Source organism: Solanum verrucosum, unplaced genomic scaffold, assembly GCF_900185275.1.
Source record: "Solanum verrucosum unplaced genomic scaffold, falcon-dt-bn FXZP01000009.1, whole genome shotgun sequence".
NCBI lineage: Eukaryota > Viridiplantae > Streptophyta > Magnoliopsida > Solanales > Solanaceae > Solanum > Solanum verrucosum.
In genome coordinates this window covers 4295563-4315639 of record NW_026020231.1, presented here as the reverse complement: position 1 = coordinate 4315639, position 20077 = coordinate 4295563, and the positions used below count along the sequence as shown (strand labels likewise).

Here is a 20077-nt window from a genome sequence, read left to right as displayed (position 1 = left end):
ATGATAAAAATTAAAGAGCAAACCATTCCCACTTTGTTTGGATGGTTGTTAAGTACTGTTTCATAATATATCGTGTTATACTATATTGTTTTAATAAATATAATGTTTTGGATATATTGAATCGTTCTTTCTCGTTACATATTGGCTATTTTGAATGCTAAACCTACAAGAAAAGTAGGATATGAGATAAAGTTGTATGAAAAGATAAAATATAATTATTAAATAATAAATTGAAAAAATATTAACGTAATAACGCAATCTCATCAATTTAAACAATATGTTACGATAAACTTTAAGTAACAATTAAAACAAACATTATATTACTACAGTAGAACCATCGGTGTGGAAAAGAGAAACGTGCAATTTTATGGATTGGGCATGACTAATAATGATCTACATTTAGGAAGCTAGTTATGAAATAAATTAGGAAGTAGGATTTAACAACCTAAGAAATCTGAACCACACATATTTAACCCGCCATGGCTTCAATGAACAAAAGAGAAATTAGTCATTAGTTGGGTTGCCTTTGGAGCTTCCAAAGACGAACAGGGAAAGTTATGGATTCCCATTTCTTGGGCCTCACTGCCATTGTTACCGTTAGCACTTACTTTTCCCCCTGTTTTCTTGTTATATTCCTTGATGGAGCTTTGGGTTATGATCCGCTGTTTTTTCTTTTCTGTTTTTTTTTTTTTTTTGCAGTTGGGTTATCAGTTAACATTTTTCATTATCACAGCACTCTTCAGGTTTGATAAAGTTACTGACTTTGCGGGTAAGATTAGTAACTTCATCTTTTTGTTTCTTTGAATTTTCTTTTCTAAAATCTTGAAATTCAGCAAGAGGTTTAGCCAGATTTTAGACTTTAATTGCTTGTTAAAAATGTGGTTTCATTCTTGTACAACTTTGTGTTGTTGGTTTGCTTTGTTGCTTCTTGTTTTCTCCTTTGTTTTGGTTGAGGGGAGGTAAGTTATAGGTGCTCTTTTAACGATAATCACAATGTTATTAATCTGACACTCTTTATCATACATGACTTTCATTCCATATGTGGGAATTTGATTATCTATAAACCCTCTTGTTCGCCTTATGTTTGAGCATGATGAATCACTTTTTGGCGACCTGTTGCCAATCCACTTTTCGGCTTCATATGAGAATGGAAAACTCGAACATTTTTTCCATTGGTGGATGAAGAATCGCGAATATAATGATTTCTGATTGACTATGTTCCCTGAAATCCATTTTTATAGAGGGCGTGCTATACGATCTCTTGTTTATAGTAAATCTTTGTTCAATTACTGGAACAGTGTGGCACAAACTTTTTTTTATTTGACATTCTTTCTTGTAGCTATCAATCAATTCTTTTAGACTGTGCTTCGAAGATACTACTACAACTTTACACCAATATGCAATTTCTTGTTTGCTCATCATTGTTTAACCTTTTTATAATCATATTCTTGCTTAATGTGACATTCAATGCTGCTTTGTGGTGCATATATCTAGCCATTAGCTTGCTGGTGCATATTCACCAATGATTGGACTAATGTAGACTAAATAATTGGGTACCATATTCTAGATACCTATGCTAAACGAATCATGTTCCCTGCTACTTTACATCTCTTAACTATCCATTCATTGTAGTAGTATTTACCGTGGAGAAGCTTGTTATGAATACCAATCTCTTTTAACTTAAATAGTGTCCCGGGTTTGGTGGGATACTTTCTTACTAGTTGTCTGTCAATCTTTTTTGTTACAGGAGGTACGAACTTCATTATACTTGCTATTTTGACCTTGGTGCTAAAGGGTTCATGGCACTTTCGACAGGTAAGATTTTGCATCAATCTCTGATTTGACAATCATTTAGATGTTTGCTTATCTTTGTTAAAACTACTTTAGAAAGTTGTTGTTAATCCCAACAAGGGCTTTGCTAGTAGTCACTTTTCCTCTGGTACCCTCCTCCCCGAACTCATTCCCTCTCTCCTAATGCCCATGTACATTTCATCAGTTTCCAGGAGCTTTGCTGTATCAACCACTTCTGTTGTTTTAAATGGGATCCATGATTTCATTGTAAATTGAAATCGGACAGTATTAGCTTTAGAATATAGGGTGTTGTGCTAGAGAATTTAATTTCTCAGCTGTTCTGTTTTTATCTTGCACCACGTGGAGTCATTTTATGTTTATTAATCTGCATTTGCTCGAAAATGTAATTGAAGTGCTCACGAAATTGTTGGATAACATTTTATTCTGTTTGATCGTTTGGTTTTTCAGGTGGTTTTGTCATCATTTGTAGTTATATGGGGACTTCGATTGGGGCTTTTCTTATTAATGAGGTAAGACCAGCACTAGTTATACTAAACTTGTGTATATTCTTTTCTTATTTGCTTATTGTCATCCTTTGCGAAGATTCAATCGAAAAGGGATGAAGTGTCATCCTTTGCAAAGATATAAGAAGCTATCTATTGGTACTAATTACAAGGCTCACTCCCCCAAATGATAAATTATATTTGTTTGCATGGCTGACTTACATTAGCTTTATCTTTACCATTATTCTTATCAGGATATTACAATGGGGGGAGGACAGACGTTTTGATGACAAGCGTGACAATCTTGGAAAACTGGCAATATTTTGGATACTTCAGGTTTTGTTTGCTTCTATCCAACCATCTCGTAAATTGTCTTGCTTTATATTGGTTTTACGCTCTCAGCAGAAATAGATACTTCCACTTTTGTGAATGACAACCTTTTCTTCATGCAGGCAACAGAAGAATGAATACACTTGCTTTGTGAATGACGACTTAATTTTTATTGCAGGCAATCTGGGTATGGACTGTTAGTTTACCAGTGACAGTTGTTAATGCAAGTGACAAGCAGCCTTCTGTTCAGGCTCAAGACATCATTGGTTGGATTATGTGGATTATTGGGATTTTGGTTGAGATTACAGCTGACCAACAAAAATTGGCATTCAAAAACTCCCCGGAGAACAGAGGAAAATGGTGCAGTGTTGGCCTTTGGAAATATTCTCGTCATCCGAACTATTTTGGTGAGGTTAGTCCTTTTAAATGTCTCTTCTTTTGTGTTGTAGTTTGTGGAAGTTATTGTGAGTTTTGATGCCGTAAGGTTCAACCTGATGGAGCTACTGATGAGTTGCTTGTTCCACGAGAACAAATATCGCATGCCTGCGCAAACAATGTTGTGACCCGTAGGAGGTTTTAACTTAGTTATCTTCTTGCAAGATACTCTATCCAGACTAAAAAGATGGTAACAACTTTTTGTTTTTGTCCATCCGTTTGCTTGAAGTGCCAATTTCCTTCTATGGGAACCTTTTCCCCTTCGCTATTCATTGTTTTTAACATTTTGGATGACTTCAAAATATATATGGGACGTACTCCTGCAAAGATAAATTGTTTAACTCGTATGAAGTATGTTTTTGCTCTATATATGATTCACTTCTCTTTACAGTACTCTAATTTTAGCTTTTCTCTTAATAAGTGAACCCAACCAATGTAGGACTATAAAATTGGTCTATGAGAGTAATGCTGCGAGTTCATGCAAAAAAGGTGTTCTTCTGTGGAAGTCATAGGGTACATGTTACATACACTTGATTATCTATTTAGTTTTGTTTTATGAATTGCATTTAAAGATAGTAACATACACTGTAAGCTCGGGATATTTGGATTTACAATATGATGCCAGTTCAGGGATATGCTGTGTATCTACCTACCATATGTGGATAGCTAGATACTGCACTTAGAATCTTGTGACTTGTAATGACACATAGAGCTTATTTTAATGAATCAATGGTGATGCTGTTGATTGTAAAAAATATATTCATCTGGGAGTATCTTTCACCCTAGGGACATTATAACCTTGGGGGAGTCAAGTGTGCAAGCTTAGTATGAGAAATACCCAAGATCATTGAACTTTGTCCCCTTAACCTGCAACAGAAAGAATAAGTAGTATTTTTGATAGATAAGTTGACTGAGCTTATTTGAATGGATGGCATACATTTAGTACAATAAAGAGTTTCCTCGTGCTAAGTCTATGTTGTGACCCAAGCTACAGTATGATATCTTAGTTGAGAGTCTGTTTGGACTTGGAACCAGAATTGGTTCCAGAGCATCTTGATGAATTTGAATTTCTTCCTCCTGAGATGTCAGTGCACAGAATTCGTAATTCTTTTATAAGCAAGGGCCGGCAATTTTATATTTTGACACCCTTTGTTACAAATAATTGAGGTGGCCAAGGCAGAAGAGTTTATTTCTCAATTAAGGCTATGAACATAGTGTTTTTTAATTCAACTAAAAGACTACATGTTACTGAAAACCGCGTCAAGTGCAATCTTAAAAATCTTCTTTTCATCTTTAAATGGACTAGCTAAACATTTGATGCTGCTCTTCAGATTTTACTTTGGTGGGGAGTTTTCCTGGCTTCCACACCGGTGCTAGTGGGTGCTGAATGGCTAGTTGTGTTTGGACCAGTATTCATAACCTTGCTGCTCCTTTTTGTTAGTGGCATACCCTTGCTTGAGGTACAATCGTTCCTCTGTCTTTCTACATTTGCCTCTAAACATGAACTTATGCTGTTACGTGCTAATTAAACAGGCACCAGGAGACAAGAAATTTGGAAATGTTGCTGCGTACAGATCATACAAGAGAAAAACTAGGTTGGTTTATAGTTTTCACTCTTATTTCCTCTGATTTAAGTGTAAAATGGTAAAATTGATTTGATACTTGTTTCAGCCCTCTTATTCTGCTGCCTCCTGGATTGTATGGGAGTCTTCCTCAATGGTTCAAAACCATACTCCTTTTTGAGTTTCCTTTGTACAGTCGCAATCTTCCTCAAGAAGAGTTAAGCTGGTAAAATTTAATCCTTCGCTCAAAGTTTGTCCTTCACAATTTCTTTTTCCAATTATGTATATGACATGTTAGCTGTAGGTGGTTCTTTTCTTCAATTATGCGGAAGCACTCTCTCTGAACTTCAGAAAGGGTCAAACTTAATTCAATCTTTTACATTTTGTTGATATGTATGTATATCATAACTATTTTTTTGGTGCTGTTCAAATTTAAAGTTCTGTAGTTCTTAAGATTTAACCTTAACTGGTGCTAACTTTCAAGTATGACTGAGGAACCTACAATAGGTTTTACTTGGGGCCACAAGCACCATCTGTGATTTTGTTAGTTATTTGCAAGAATCAACTTCTACCTAGTAGACATTGTTGTGGAATTGATAAGAAATTTCTGTTGTTTGCAAGGAATAGGCAAAACCAGCAAGGAAGCAGTAGAACAGACCCGAAGATGAGTTGACAGCTTAATTTTTGGGATTCCATACTAGTCCAAGTAATTTGCCAGCTGCTCGATTCATAGACTTGTTTTGCTTAATTATACCCACATCTTCCTTTGGCTGCTCAAAGTCCTAATTTGACATCTCCCTTACTCTGTTCAATAGTGTAAATGTTTTTAATAAACTCCATCTATTTGGTTGTTTTGGGCAGTGTTTTCAAACTTCTTTTGCTTTGTTCTGCAATTGTATCTTGGATCAAATCTTGCATTCACATAGTTGAGTAAGCTTCTTGCTTCTTTGTCATGGCAACTCGAAATCTTTCACCAAGAATTAAACAACAAGAATATTGTTTTCTTTGTCCGCCTCAGCACAACCTTTGTAGTGGCATGTTTTTAGTATATTTTACACATGCAAAGACCAAAAGTATGTCATCGACAGAAATTTATGTTAAACAATTAACAAATGGATGCAAAACACGTCTTCAACATAAACCCTTAACACTATGATGTGTAATTTCACTTAAGTTTGTGAGTCTTAAGGTTAAATTGTTTGATTTGGTATAAGTATTTTCCATCAATATTTTGCAGCTTGGGGGAACGGGGACAGTCATATATAAGGAGAGAAATGCATAAACGTGGAGGTCATAATAATGAGTTGAAGTAAGATTTATAACCATAACTAGATCAATGAAATTTCTATTTGCCGTGAAATGCATATCAACCTTTAAAACTTATACATTCCTTGACCTAGATATACAAGAAGGATCATTCATATATGTCATAACCATCTGAGGTTTGTTTTAACAAATGGTGCATTTCTATACATCTGTGTTTTTGGCTGAGGGGGGTGGGGATGCTGAAAGGACCTCAAAACAAAAAAAATGATGATACACATCAATAAATGATATCATATGCCTCCTGTTTTGTTGATATTCTCCAAGGAAATAACGGCACCAGTGGTGTCCTCATAGACAGGAGCATGAGACATTAAAATGTATATGACCCAAAGATGAAGGAAGACGAGGTAAACCAGAGAAAATATTTTTGCATTTGAGTTCCTTCTAAGAAACACCATTCCGGTGCAGAAGATGGAGTCCAACTGCCGAATCAGAGATCCTAAATGTTGCTGGCCTGATCGCATTCTTTCTTCAAACATAGGCCTCAACTTTGAGTTGGAGATCCACAATCCAGACTCCAAATCACCCATTGATGAGGTACTGGGAAAATCAGTTAACATAGACTTGTTTTCTTCTAACGACCTTGAAACCGCCTAAATATGATAGGAAAAATTGGATTGAAGCACTCTGTGAACTACCTGCTATTCAAATTGTAATGGAAATATCTTATTCAACAATAGAAATGTACCTCGATTTTAAATGTCATTGTAGCCTTCTCAGAAGACAGCGCCTCAACCTAAAATACAAGCAAAGTTCAGAAACCGTCTACTGTCCATGTACAACTATCTGCAGAAAACCAGATGAATGACTCCCTATTGGTAGTTAGCATGCTTGGTATCATTTACAGAATTAGACGGTGGATTCGAGGATCCATTAATATGAACTTTTCCATTTTGGCATATTGAACATAGACAGATTCATGTGTTATGTTTATCAGCAAATATAATACATAATAGACAGCTTGAACAGCTAGAAAATTGAGAGCAAGATTTCTTCCCAATAAAATTCATTCCATGTTGAGTCACAGTTAATTAGGAGGAAGAACCTGAGCTTGTTTTTGAATCAGATGATCGGTAAATTGACCAAGCCTCCGCCTGAGCTCAATCTCCACTGCAGTTGGGTTTTCCAGTTCATGCCGTGTTGTGGCAATGCTTCTTTCTAGTGTCTTTGCCTAGAGATCCAGTGGTCACATCGATCGAACAAGATGAGTTAAACAGATAATAAAGCAAGCAAAGCACCACTAGCCATAATCCAAGCCAATCATTGCTTTTACACTCTAACACCAATTTCTTAAAACAATGTCCAATAACATTTCAAACATACTAGTTATGCAGGATCCCTCATATGCAAGACAAGTACCCTACAATATGGTCATTTTCTTATAGCTGTAAAATAACAAAACATTGACGTACTAACTCAAGGGTTCATATTGCAGCAGTAACCATAAGATGCAGATACTGATGAAACGAGAGGGGCACCATAAATTTGTCAGTGTAACCTAACATTTTGATTTTCTTCAGATTGAAAGCGGGTAAGCAAATTATCATGATCCATATGCAATTCCAGAGCAAAACCAATGCAGCACTCTCCGAATTATGTGTCTTATAACTCATTTACATACTCTGAATTATGCCACACAATGCCATGTCAAATGAACTATAACTAGCTGATTTTTCCTAGGCTATTCACATGACATTTTCTGGGCCGAAACCCAAATAGTACTGTTGTTCCAACAATTAATGGCGCTAGCAGAAGTGCATGAAATAAAATTGGAATACATGATCCACTCAGATCTAATGTTTCCAAAGAATATTGTACTATTGGGCTCCTATATTAATTCAAAAAGGTCCAGCAGAAAAGTAAATTCTGACGGTGCCAAAAGTCGGGTTACCTTTTCTTGCAACAATCCCACTTTATCTGTTAAGAAAGAGTGCTCTGCTTCAAGCATCTCCCTCTCCACTTCAATCCCTTTTGAAGCCACCAACTACAAGTAATTTTCATCAAAATGAAAAAAAGTTAGAAGATAGGGAAAGGAAAACTCATCTTAGAGAAAGTAATCTCCTTAAAGACCAAAAAAAATAAAGTAGGCATTACTTACTTTTTCACCACTTCCCTGTATCCTAGATATCTTCCTTCTTAATTCTGCAAGACAAGAAGGATGTTAAAAAGCTTTAGTGATCTCTTTCTTGTGAAGAAAACTATCTTCACAAAAAGAAAAATCATTTTTACAAAACATTTTGTCAATTTCAATCTTTTCTGTTCTCATTTTTTTATTCAATGGATCTTATTCAATAAATAGATGAACTGATCTACAGAAGCTGACTAGAAAACTGGCCTCCTGTCCTGTAAATCATTAAATCAACCAGCCACCTATATTGCAATGCAATTTATACTATGTTGATGTCTCAAGCAGGGAATGCCACATAATGACGTACTGTAGCTTGCAGACTTTGACAACACAAGTTATCTGAAATTCATATTATCACACATAACCAAAGATGTGTTTAGTTTATGAATGCACATTCGCCATACAGGTATTGGTAACAGCTTTTTCTGATTAGTGAGAAGAAAAAAGCGTGACAAGATAACAACTTCTGACTCGGTCAAGATACCAAACGCAGACCTTCATGAGCCGCTTCTTTTAACTCAATTTGTTGGCGTAGTTCAGCAACCTGACTAACCTGAAGCATTACATTAAACACTAATTAATAACATGCTTTTATTAACATTTTTTCGAAAGTTTTGATTCTTAAGCATATTCAATCAGAAGAAATAGTAATGTCTGAAGTTGAAAAAATAATTGAGTTCATATTAAAAACCAAGTCAGTGATACTTTCTTTAAGCTGTCATATTAAAAATAATTGAGTTCATATTAAATGCTGTTATGCTCAAAGCAACATAATGTCTTTCTAGGTGAAGCAAGAACCCACTTAATAGTTTCTTCATTTATGTATCCTTTTGTTTGGTGTGTGTTTGTGTGTATTGTGGGGAGGTGGGACAAAATGTATTGGCAACAACCTGAAGTGGCACTCCTGCTTCCCCCCTTTCTCCCAAAAGGAAATAAAAAAGAGAACATCAATACTCCACAGGACCAAGGTGGAGTGATGCAAAATGAATCAGCTATGAATAAAAAGTTATAAATATTCTTCATTTATGAAACCGCATCGCAGGGCAAATGCAATTAACACCCAGAAAGTGCAACAGAAAATGTGCTGTGTAACTGTTTTCTAGTTGTAGAAGAAGTAGAGTACAATAGAATTTCAAATTCTGCTGAAACAACGGTTAATATTTCATATACCTCTACTTCAAGATTCCATTGAACAGAAGCGAGAGACCTTGCAAGTTCAGCATTGACAGTCTGCAAGAAATAGCTACTGCATTAAATCTGCACTTTCAAATATGTATGATTCTCTGGACGAATGCTTTAACCATGACAGTTATCCAAACCCAACAACTGAACGTAAAATATGTACAAGAAGAATGATTAGGCAGATTGTGAAGTACCTCAAGCTTTGCCAATCGGCCAAGAGTTTCCATTCTAGTACTATTATGTTTCTGTTTCTCCAACTCAACAGCTTCCATTGTTTCCATCATTTTCGTCTGTAACTCAGAAGCCTATAACAAAGTAGTAGTCATAGGCAAGGTAGTTGGTCATAAGTTTGAAATGCCTTTTAATTCCTCTCCTTTTTTGTTGACTTATCAATGGTGAAAAATTTAGGTGGACGTACTAGGGAGAAGAACAAGCAAGGCTGAGAAACGTCAGCTTTTCTAAGGACATTACAAAGGAAATTAATTTATGAACGGGAAGTGCAAATTAGGGATTAAAGAAGCAGTATTCTCATTCCCTGATCTTCCCCAAATGATTCTGTTCGTTAAGTATCAAACCAGATACAGTTTCATTTGGAGTCAAGTTGTTCTATTGCAAGGCAAATGTTTAACAACGTACACCTTGGTTTGCAGATTCTAGTCCATGCAGTCCACATAACAAGAAAATGAAGGAAAATCCCCTCCATCTATTTATTTCTTTTTCTTTTTAAAGAGTGGAGTTCTCTGAGAAAACTGAGAACGCAGGAGAACCAAAATGTAATCCAATCAGAAGAAATAAAGCAAGAGGAACTCTTGGAAAACCTTTACAACCTAAGACGGCATGGAATTAGCAAAACATGCATTATTTTTTTAATGTTCTTCTTTTCCAACTTCTATTTAACAAAAAATAACCAAAAAGTTGGCGAAACATGTTCTCAGGAGACCAAGGAAAAGGTAAGATCAGATCATCACAACATAAAATGACTTGATCAGAACATCAATCAGGTATACAATTTTAAAAAGTAAAATCAGAAACTAGGAAATAGTCAAGAATACAACCAAGTGTCTAAGTCTATCAAGGTAACATGCCTATGGGGTTTGATTGAAATTGTTCAAATTTTACTTCAATACGAGCGACCTTAGAATCCCTCCCAGAAGAAGTTAAAAGCAACCTACCAAAAATTGACAAACTTCCAGTCAAAATTATGTAACTAGAATCATAGTGGTTGACGCTTCTTCTGAAGGCTTTCACGTGCCAAATGCACATTTTATCTTTAACTCCAAACAGCAAACAGATTACTGCCGTTACTTATAAAAAGATTTGTTATTTCCACCAAGTCCATACGATCTTGAGTCAGAAGCTGCTCAGTCATGTGGTTGGGGAAGGTCAAATCATTCCCTAAGGTAGCAAGCCAATTTTATGAAATAAAACTATGATTTCCACCACAACTTAAAACCAGGAAAGTAAACTATTCTAAATAACAACAGTAAACAGAAAGATCAAATATTTACCTCTTGAACTTGTTGTTTGGCCCGCTCTTCAAGTATTTTTTCTAAGCTCTGTTTCTCCCCTTCCAATTTAGCAACCTTGTTCTCACGTTCTTTAATAGCTTCCATTGCTTTTGCGGCTGCTTTTTCAGCCAGGATCTGTTGCCTTCTTCTTCTCCTTTCTTCTCTTTCACGTTCACTTTCCGAGTCTGATGAAGATGTTGAATCTGTCTCAGAATCAGACTCTGCATTACTAGGTGAAGAAGAGCTCATCTTCAGAGAAGTGGAACTCCGAGAGTCCAATTTTGGTCTGTCAACCATAGCCTTTGCAGGCCTATTCCTCTGATTGTCATCCAGTTTATTCTTCATGTCCACTTCCTTATTAAGAGTGGAAGACCCCGGTACAATGCCAAGGCTCTTATCTCCAGAACGATTATTCACCGGAGACAGATCTACACCCTTAACAACGTCCAAACCTTCATTCTTTACTTCATTTTGTACATCCTTATTTCCATGCAAGGACTTCACATTTTCACCCAAACCTTCCCCATCAATTTTGAGTTCAACATTTGAAGTTACCGGCATTGTATAGTCCACATTGCTAGCTCTTCTGTCTATCCTTCTACCGTCTGCCTCATTTTCTGAATGGATATTTGGTCCTTTAACACTCTTAACAACCTTTTGAGGTTTCTGGCTCCTTTTCCCATCCAAAGCTGGTAAATTTGACCCAGACCCCAAACTTCTTTGCTTTCTACCATCATTCCGACCGCTACGGGCACTTCCAACTCCATTACTACTAGTAGTCCCCCCAGCAGTGGCATTTGAGCACGGTGCACTTAGTAATTCAGTCCAATCATTATCAGTCAGAGCATTGGGACTGGACTTGGGACTCGAATCTACTGGCGTCACCGCTTCCTTATGTATCTTATAATTACTATTGCTGCCAAAGCTATTATTCTTATCCAGGCTAATAGAAGAAGAATTGCGATCAGTTTTGGCTTTCTGAATTATATCATTTGTTTCAAGACTTTTCTTTTTGAATTGATCCTTAAGTGGCTTGTTTTCATTAGTTTTGGCTATGTTTTCACGATCTATATCATCAGATCGCTGCTTCTCACTCTTACGGAGTGAATCAGCTGCTTGTTGATCTATCTGAACCACTCGAATAAATATTAGGGAAAATCAATTAGATTACTACTAGGAGTACAAAGTACAAAATTATACTCGTAAAATCAACCAAAAATTATCAAAATTAATTCCACTAAATTCCTAATAAAAATTATAGGCAATTCGCATGAGATAAAACATGAACCTGATGAAGGAGATTTTCGGCGACTTTGAGCTTGGAAGAGATCCAGTGAGCCATGGCTGTCAATTAGTATATTGCCTTGTCGGTGTAGATCAGAATTGAAGCATTGTTAGCGAAATGCTGCTGCGAATTTGATTTCAGTGAAGAAAAACTGAGAGAGAAAGGCCGAGTCGGAGTGGTCCGGGCCGTTTGGTAACCTCTTCTTCATGAATCGAATTCTTCCCGGTCCGAACTCAGGGGCAAATATTACTGCAAAAAGAACTTGAAGATTTCGAATGAGAGATAAGGGAATAATATTTTGTGGATTTATTATTTAGGGAACACTTGATTTTTAAGGGATCAATTTCTCTATTTTTTTCCTTTGTAAGAAATTTCAGTTCTTCTTTGTGCATATTTCAGAATTTGGAAATTGAACTTTAGAATAGTTTAATTTTTATTAATCGTTCAATCCATCTGATCACAATTAGTTATCCTACTTTTTTTTCTTCTTCTTTTGTTTACTTTAAATAATCCTAATTTTATGTTTGCTTTGCTTAAATAAATAAATAGATGTTTATTTGCATTTTCCAAGAAAAATTTAATACTATTAGGCATTAACATATATTTTATCAAAAATATACTGTAATGCATTTGTTTAATACCTAATAGTCATATCAGAAGTAAATGAGATATATTACATTATTTATTAAACTTTCAAGTTTTGATAGGTTTTATAGATTTAAGCTTGTTCATTCTCGATTTTTTTTTTTGTGGGGTCATATGGTTTAATCATAAAATATTTAGAATTTGTTTAGAGAAGTTATAGTAGTCTTGGGTCTAATTCATGAAAAAGACGTAAATATTGTACAGATTAAAGAAACTAATTAACCAAAGTCTTCACGAGATACATCATTCAACAAATTAGACAACACTAGTAAAATATTTATATTTCATGATATTTATATTCTTTTTGATTAAATTTTGAAATTATATATACACAACCCATCTATTGAATCTCCAAGAATTGAAATCAAATAAATATGATTATTTTTCCTCTTAATTTTGTACAATCTATCCAGCAATTGATTTTTCTTTTGTGCATATAATTTTTTTAGTTTCATCAATAGTCGTGTTGTATATTCTATTGCATATAATTTTGGGAAAATTGTATATAATAGCAAACTATTAATTCAAATTAAATGCTATAAATATAGTTTGATTTAATTGAACCCCATAGCAAACTATTGCTATTTAACCTCTCTCCTCGTGAATCTCGCTCGCCACTCTCGTTCTCTCCCTCGCCTCTCTCGTTTTTTATACAAACACAAGTGTATAAAGTGTGTTTGTGTTTGTATAAAGCGAGAGAAAATTGTATATATACATATATTTTCGTTCCCCTCTCTCCCCTCTTCCAGATCTCGCTCGCCACTCTCCCAGATCTCGCTCTCTCACTCGTCTCTCTCACTTTATACAAAAATCGCAAATTGTATAAAATGCGTTTGTGTTTGTATAAAGCGAGAGAAAATTGTATATATACATATATTTTCATTCCTCTCTCTCCCCTCTCCTAGATCTCGCTCGCCACTCTCCCAGATCTCGCCCTCTCACTTCCCTCTCTCACTTTATACAAAAACGCAAATGTATAAAATGCGTGAAAATTGTATATATACATATATTTTCGTTCTCCTCTCTCCCCTCTCCCAGATCTCGCTCACCACTCTCCCAGATCTCACTCGCCACTCTCCCAGATCTCGCTCGCACACTCGTCTCTCTCACTTTATACAATTGATCTTTTTGTATATGTATACCAAAGCAGATTATACAACTGCTTTCTTTTGTATATATATAGCGAAATATACATATTTATGTTTGCTATGAAGCGCAATTATGCAAAGTTTGCTATAACATACAAATATGAATTTTGTGTTTGTTATATGTGAAAGTTGCTCTAGAATTTTTGGTATTGTAATTTTTCTACATAAGTTTTTCTTTTAAAATGTATTTGGTACCAAATATTCCTCACTACATAAACAATTTATATTAGATAAAAATCAATCGATGCCATTGAGCAATCATATAAGAAAATTTAAAACAATTTATTGATTCATGCTTTTTTTTTTATTCAGTCCGATATACATATTAGAGCCTTGAATAGTTCAAAATTACTTCGTCGTGTAGAATTCAGGGAGAATTGATTCATTCTTTAAAATAAAAGGACTAAGAGAAATTTTAGATCTCTTTGTTTCTGAATAATTAACTTTCACCAATATTCATAATCACTTTATCATTATAGTGTTGTTTCGTTAGTACTAAAATTTACTATAGTATAATATTTTTTTACTTGATCAAAAAGAGATCGATCCACTTGCTACAGTGGAATAAGGGGATGGAAGGAGTTTATTCGGATCATCTTCTTCAAAGAATTATATTATATATATTGTCAATATTTTTATGTGTATATATATTTCATACTATACATATCGTCAATATTTTTATGTGTATATATATTTACTAGAAAACAAAGAATTAGTGATAGAATTTTTTTTAGCTAAATAATAATAATTTTATTCTAATCTCTCTTGTTCCTGTATAATTAACTTCCACTAATTAATTTTCGTAATCACTTTATCATTATAATATTATTTCATCAATACTAAAACAATATTTATTTCAGTTGATCAAAAAGAGAACGCTCCACTTGCCATATGGTGAAGTTAGGGGATGAAGGAGTTAATTTGAATCACCTTCTTCAAAGAATCGTATTATATACAATAATCAATTTTTTATGTGTATATCTACAAGAAAACAAAAAATTAGAATCAGATAAAATTTTGTAGCTAAATAATAATAATCTTATACTAATTTCATTTAACTATAGAATAAATTATATGAAAAATCAATTAGCTAAGAGCTATTTAACATCGGATTAGCTAGAAATTACCAATAAACTTCATAACTAATTCTACATTTTCTGGTAGTATATATAAGTTCACAAAAGAAACAAAGAGATTGGTTAACAAGAGAAAAGCAACAACCAAAAGTAATTAAAGTGTGATCCTCTTTTTCTTTTTTTCCCTCCAACTATATAATATGTCAAAAGAAATTACAAACAATTAGTAAATTCAGTAACAACAATTAACATTTTGTTTAGTGGCTGTTACTTCATTATCCATCATGTTAATAATTTCTAATTTTTTCCCTTCTTGAAGTGACTTTGGTGTAGTCACTTCATTTAACTTTGCTTCTAAGCTCTTTTGGCTTACAATTTCATGAATTTTGTTAATCATTTGTAGAAATGCTTCTTCAACATTTAAATTTTCCATAGCTGATGTTTCCAAAAAAGATAATCCTTCTAATTGTGCAAGGCTTTGTCCATCTTCAATATTTACTTGTCTTGAAGAATTGGATAAATCAGATTTGTTACCAACAAGAACAATTACCATGTCTGAACTTCCATATTCCCTAAGTTCATGTAGCCATTTTCTTAAATTTTCGAATGTTGTCCTTCTTGTTATGTCGTAGACAAGTAAAGCACCAAGGGCTCCGCGATAATATGAACTTGTAATTGCTCTAAACCTGGAGGACATAAATATTCGAAACACTATATATGTAATATGATATATTCAATCGTAAATACACATCATATATTTTATAATCAAACACTTGCACTCCTATATAATTGTAATCCTAGACAAAGGATCGTATATTTTAAAATCGTACGCCAAGGAACATTCATATAGTTAAGTAAATACAACATTGTCTTCTACGTGTTAAATTTACCCGAAAAAGAAAATAACATCCATCTAAAAGTTTTGATTCAAGTACACTATAACGACAATTAATTAACGATAATAGCTTAATTACAATTAAATATATATTTTTAGAGACAATTAACACTCTTTTTAACTGTCCCGAAAACCTACATCGACATTAGATTCAATGTTAATTAACTAATGCTGATAAATTTTTTGACTCTTTTTAAAAATATGTATATTTATTGCTGCTAAAAGTTATACTATAGTGATAGTACTATTGTCAAAAACTACACATCCACACTCCTTGTAACAGTTCAAAATTATAGCCCACCATGAAATTAAAATATTAAAAATAATAATAATGCAAAGTATTGACGACGTCGTATTTGCATTATGTTTTACTTTTGGTAATTGGATATAGATATATATTGAAATTTAAAGCAATTATTTGAATTGGTGTAACGGATAGCGGACACGACAAAAGAAAAAACAAAGTGAACGTAAATCGATTTAATTAAATTTTAAATGTATGTTTTTTAGTCAAATTTATCATTTATGTCAAGTGAGCTGGTATCTTAACTTTAATAGACTTTTTTTAGATGTTTTAGAAAAAAAAACAATAGACTTTTTAGAGGCGTGTAGATAAGGTTCATAGATCAATTGGCCGGTTTGGACTGATGTTGAAATTAATTTTAACTTTCTTGCAATTTTCACATCTTTTCTCTCAATTTCCTCTTTGCATGTCTTACAATAAGGTTATACTATTCATCCATAAATATTTTGTTAATACTTTTTTATTCAATTTTTTTTGAGATATTATAATAGTAATAAACCTAACTATATACCATGAAAAACAATTATTCCAAATGAAAACTTGATTATCACAATGATTTGTTATTACAGAGGATGATTATTATATAGAGTTCTAAGAGTTTCAAAGGGAGAATCCCAACAGTAAACCAAAACTTGCACTAATTCAATAACTATGATCATAATAGAGACACACAAAATATGTGTTAAGAATATATTTTTTTCTTTCTATGTTCGGTATTTGTATTAATATTGGTTATATTTGAATTCGTGCAATGTATGATCCATTTTTTGGGGAAACGTTTTAAATATGATCTTTTTCATTCTTAAAGATTTGAACTCGAGACATCTGATTAAGGATAGAAGGATCTCAATCATCCCACGACAATCCATGTTAAACAATGAAAGAAGATTGTTGAAGAGTAGAGAATATAAAAAGGAAAAAGCTGGGTACCTTTCTTGTCCAGCAGTGTCCCATATTTGAGCCTTGATGAGTTTATCACCAACTCTAATATTTCTATAAGCAAATTCCACACCTATAGTTGGCTTAGAATCAAGCTGAAATTGATTTCTTGCAAATCTTGATAAAAGGTTTGATTTCCCCACAGCTGAGTCTCCAACAAGAACTGACTTGAATAAATAATCACACTCTTCATCAAATGAATCATCCATACTCATCAAGAATTAGTAATTAGTATAGGAACACTAAAAATATTTATAAAATACAAAAGACCAAAAAGAAAGAAAGAGGAAAATTGTTGTTGAAGAATAAGAAGAAGGCAGGTAATGAGTTCAAGTCATAATCACACAAACATAAATGTGAAACCAAAGCCATGAGGACTTCTTTGAAATGGCTAAGGGGAAAGAAAAAAAGAGAGGCAATGAGTGTATACCATGTGATACCCTTTTGATAATGACATTATTGAGGTTCTTTGTTTATTAATTATGTTCTTCCAAGTCTATTAATTATTTTTCATTATCCAATTATATTTTTGTCAAGCAAAGATATAGAAAGATCTCATTAAAATTTGAGAGTCGTTTGGTGTGAGATATATATAAGGTATAATAATCTTAAGATAAAATGTAAAACTGTTTTATCCTACGTTTGATTGGAGGTATTAGATAGTCATTGGATTATTTATGTCATCATTTATATCATAGTGATAAAATAAGTTATCTCATATATATATATGTTGGAATAACTTATTTGATGAGGATAATATATTTCGGCATAATTAATCCTGAAATAACTTGTTCTCAACCAAACAACCCCATGGAGTTTAATTTCTATACACCTGTGAGACTGCGTACACCCTATCCTTTTCATATCTTATTCTAAATATATTATTGTTATTATTTCACATATTTTTTGCATTATCAGATCACATCGAAGCTAGTTACATAACCGCTTTTAAAAAGTTGATCAATATAAGATTTTTTATTTATTTATTTATCCGATATCTGATATCTATTTTAGGATCATAATTGAAATTTGAATTTGTGTCCCCGTAAAAACTCCAAAAAAATTGCTCATTAAAGGGAAGCTTACCTGCTATACTGCTCATTAAAGGAAAACTAACTTACTATAATAAGTTAAAATATAGTATTGAGTTAGAGTGTATAAACTTCTTACACTATTAATTATAAGTACTTATAGTTATTAGGTGACATCCACTTAATTTGTAGTGGTAACCAGAATGTTGGCTACTAATTTAATTTTCCCTATGTCCAAATAAATTGATCCATATGTAATGCCCTTTATATTTTTTCCCAATTTTTAAATATGGAATAATTGCTTGTTCCCATGCTTCATGATTGAGGGTTCCTCACCCAACTGTCAAAATAGCAATGGGACAGGTGGGGCTAAAAGTTAGTTAAGTGATTATCCTCCTATATAGTTAGAGGCATCTTAAGAATAAAGTAATAAAATGAATAATCATTCCTAATCCATTTTATTTTAGAAAATTAAAAAGATTTTCACCTAATTGTTGGTAATTATGAAATTGAAATACTCCGACATTCAACCATAATATCAATGTGTTTGGTATCAAATCAAGTCATTAGAGGAAACCAGTATCTAAATTCTAATAAACAAAAGAGAAAAAGTAAGAGGTAAGATTTATGTGTTACAAATAGAATCGCTTTATTGACAATGTTCATTTTTTTATGGACTTGCTAAAATAATAGTTCGCTCATATAATTTTTTTAATCTTTACAAATGTTTGCATATAATAAAAAGTATAAAAAATATATTTGAGGTGGACAAAAAAAAAAATAGTCACTGTATACATGTGACCAACACAATCATTTTCTAAACTTTGTTTCTACCTCAAAATTAACCTATTTTTGACCATTAAGGACTTATAGAAGAAATGGCGTCACAAAAAAAGGAAAAGAAATTATTGAAAAGTTAAGTCACGGATGAGGGTCATGTACAAAGTTGAGCAAGACTGAAAGCTACATATAGAAATATGGAAAAATAATTGTAGATTTTTTTTGTTTAGAAGTAAAAAAGAGATATTGGATCATTGATAAGTATGGATTTGGGCTCCTAAAGCCCATTAAAGATAGACTAAATCCATACAACTCGTTCCATCGTTGAGAAGTAGAATTATTATGGACAAATTACCAAGTACACAACATTACAGGGAGAAGGTTTCACAATTTGAAATTTAAAAATTATAATTCAGTTAGAGGTTTATGAATGACTGATTGGTTGAAGGAAGAAACGTACGCGTGATTTGTGGGAGTCAATTATAATTTCCGTTTTAATCCATTATTTCACACATTAAACTGATAACAACAACTTAATAATTTAAGTATCTGCCCTTTATTAATTAAAGTATCCGCCTGCAATGTTATGTATCTGAAAGACACTAAAAAGAGAAATTTTTGATAATTAATGAAAGAGTAGGGATAGGAAGTAATTTCTTTCTTATACTATGTGATTTGCTTAATTTTTACAACTATTATTTCGAGAAAATTTTAGAAATAACTAACTTAGTTGATAACGCGGTTGAACGTAGATAGTTATCTAGAAATTGAAGTCAATTAAGCATCAGCTTCCGCCTTCGAGAAGATTCTTTAATTTGACCATGTATCTTCATCTTTACCACCAATTGGCATTGATTAATAATTGTCGTCTTTAAATAAATAATATCATGTTGTTGATCCCTCTATAGACACATCATATACATTCGTTCAGCTCTTTTTCTTTTTTTTTTCAGTTTCTCTCTTATTAATTTTTACTAGTAGACGTATTTGTGTGATGCGCAGATAATATTAAAAAAAGTAATTATACGCTCGAATATATATTATACACTTAATTTTAATTTATAGCTCAATCTTTTGAATCTGAACTGATATAATCTGCACGTAGATACGATGGCAAGATGTGTACTCACCTAATCTGCATCATAGTTTATATTCTTTTATTTTACTTAATTTGACCAGTCCACTAGTACTTTTAATTTAATTGACACC

The 20077-nt window shown here is 33.1% G+C and overlaps 3 protein-coding genes across 3 annotated transcripts; 1 reads left to right on the top strand and 2 right to left on the bottom strand.

The window, feature by feature from the left end:
- The first annotated feature begins 521 nt into the window (after positions 1-521).
- On the top strand, positions 522-5531 carry LOC125832236 (uncharacterized). Its single transcript, XM_049511383.1, has 10 exons — positions 522-596; positions 700-769; positions 1748-1815; positions 2260-2321; positions 2549-2630; positions 2803-3036; positions 4391-4519; positions 4593-4654; positions 4731-4847; positions 5243-5531. Exons 1-10 carry the CDS (start codon positions 558-560, stop codon positions 5292-5294), a joined length of 915 nt encoding a protein of 304 aa, XP_049367340.1. The 5' UTR covers positions 522-557; the 3' UTR covers positions 5295-5531.
- A 410-nt stretch (positions 5532-5941) lies between these two features.
- Positions 5942-12281, bottom strand: LOC125832684 (golgin candidate 2). The gene is made up of 10 exons (XM_049511887.1): positions 12054-12281; positions 10766-11893; positions 9452-9562; positions 9246-9305; positions 8571-8628; positions 8046-8089; positions 7839-7931; positions 6993-7118; positions 6636-6683; positions 5942-6540 (listed from the first exon to the last, which is right to left on the bottom strand). The coding sequence occupies exons 1-10, from the start codon at positions 12105-12107 to the stop codon at positions 6178-6180; spliced, it is 2085 nt and encodes a 694-aa protein (XP_049367844.1). The 5' UTR covers positions 12108-12281; the 3' UTR covers positions 5942-6177.
- A 2841-nt stretch (positions 12282-15122) lies between these two features.
- LOC125832283 (ras-related protein RABA6a-like) lies at positions 15123-17482 on the bottom strand. The gene is made up of 2 exons (XM_049511422.1): positions 17049-17482; positions 15123-15605 (listed from the first exon to the last, which is right to left on the bottom strand). Exons 1-2 carry the CDS (start codon positions 17270-17272, stop codon positions 15152-15154), a joined length of 678 nt encoding a protein of 225 aa, XP_049367379.1. The 5' UTR covers positions 17273-17482; the 3' UTR covers positions 15123-15151.
- Positions 17483-20077: the final 2595 nt, after the last annotated feature.

What these genes read in the sequence shown, in the direction of transcription:
- LOC125832236 (XM_049511383.1), top strand. Translation starts at nt 558, where the DNA reads ATGGATTCCCATTTCTTGGGCCTCACTGCCATTGTTACC. An exon ending in GTTCATGGCACTTTCGACAG is followed by an intron (nt 1,816 to 2,259) that starts GTAAGATTTTGC and finishes TTGGTTTTTCAG; the next exon opens with GTGGTTTTGTCATCATTTGT. An exon ending in CCTCAAGAAGAGTTAAGCTG is followed by an intron (nt 4,848 to 5,242) that starts GTAAAATTTAAT and finishes GTTGTTTGCAAG; the next exon opens with GAATAGGCAAAACCAGCAAG.
- LOC125832684 (XM_049511887.1), bottom strand. Translation starts at nt 12,107, where the DNA reads ATGGCTCACTGGATCTCTTCCAAGCTCAAAGTCGCCGAAAATCTCCTT. An exon ending in CCGAAAATCTCCTTCATCAG is followed by an intron (nt 11,894 to 12,053) that starts GTTCATGTTTTA and finishes CGAGTGGTTCAG; the next exon opens with ATAGATCAACAAGCAGCTGA. An exon ending in TGGGATTGTTGCAAGAAAAG is followed by an intron (nt 7,119 to 7,838) that starts GTAACCCGACTT and finishes CTGGATCTCTAG; the next exon opens with GCAAAGACACTAGAAAGAAG.
- LOC125832283 (XM_049511422.1), bottom strand. Translation starts at nt 17,272, where the DNA reads ATGAGTATGGATGATTCATTTGATGAAGAGTGTGATTATTTATTCAAG. An exon ending in GACACTGCTGGACAAGAAAG is followed by an intron (nt 15,606 to 17,048) that starts GTACCCAGCTTT and finishes TATGTCCTCCAG; the next exon opens with GTTTAGAGCAATTACAAGTT.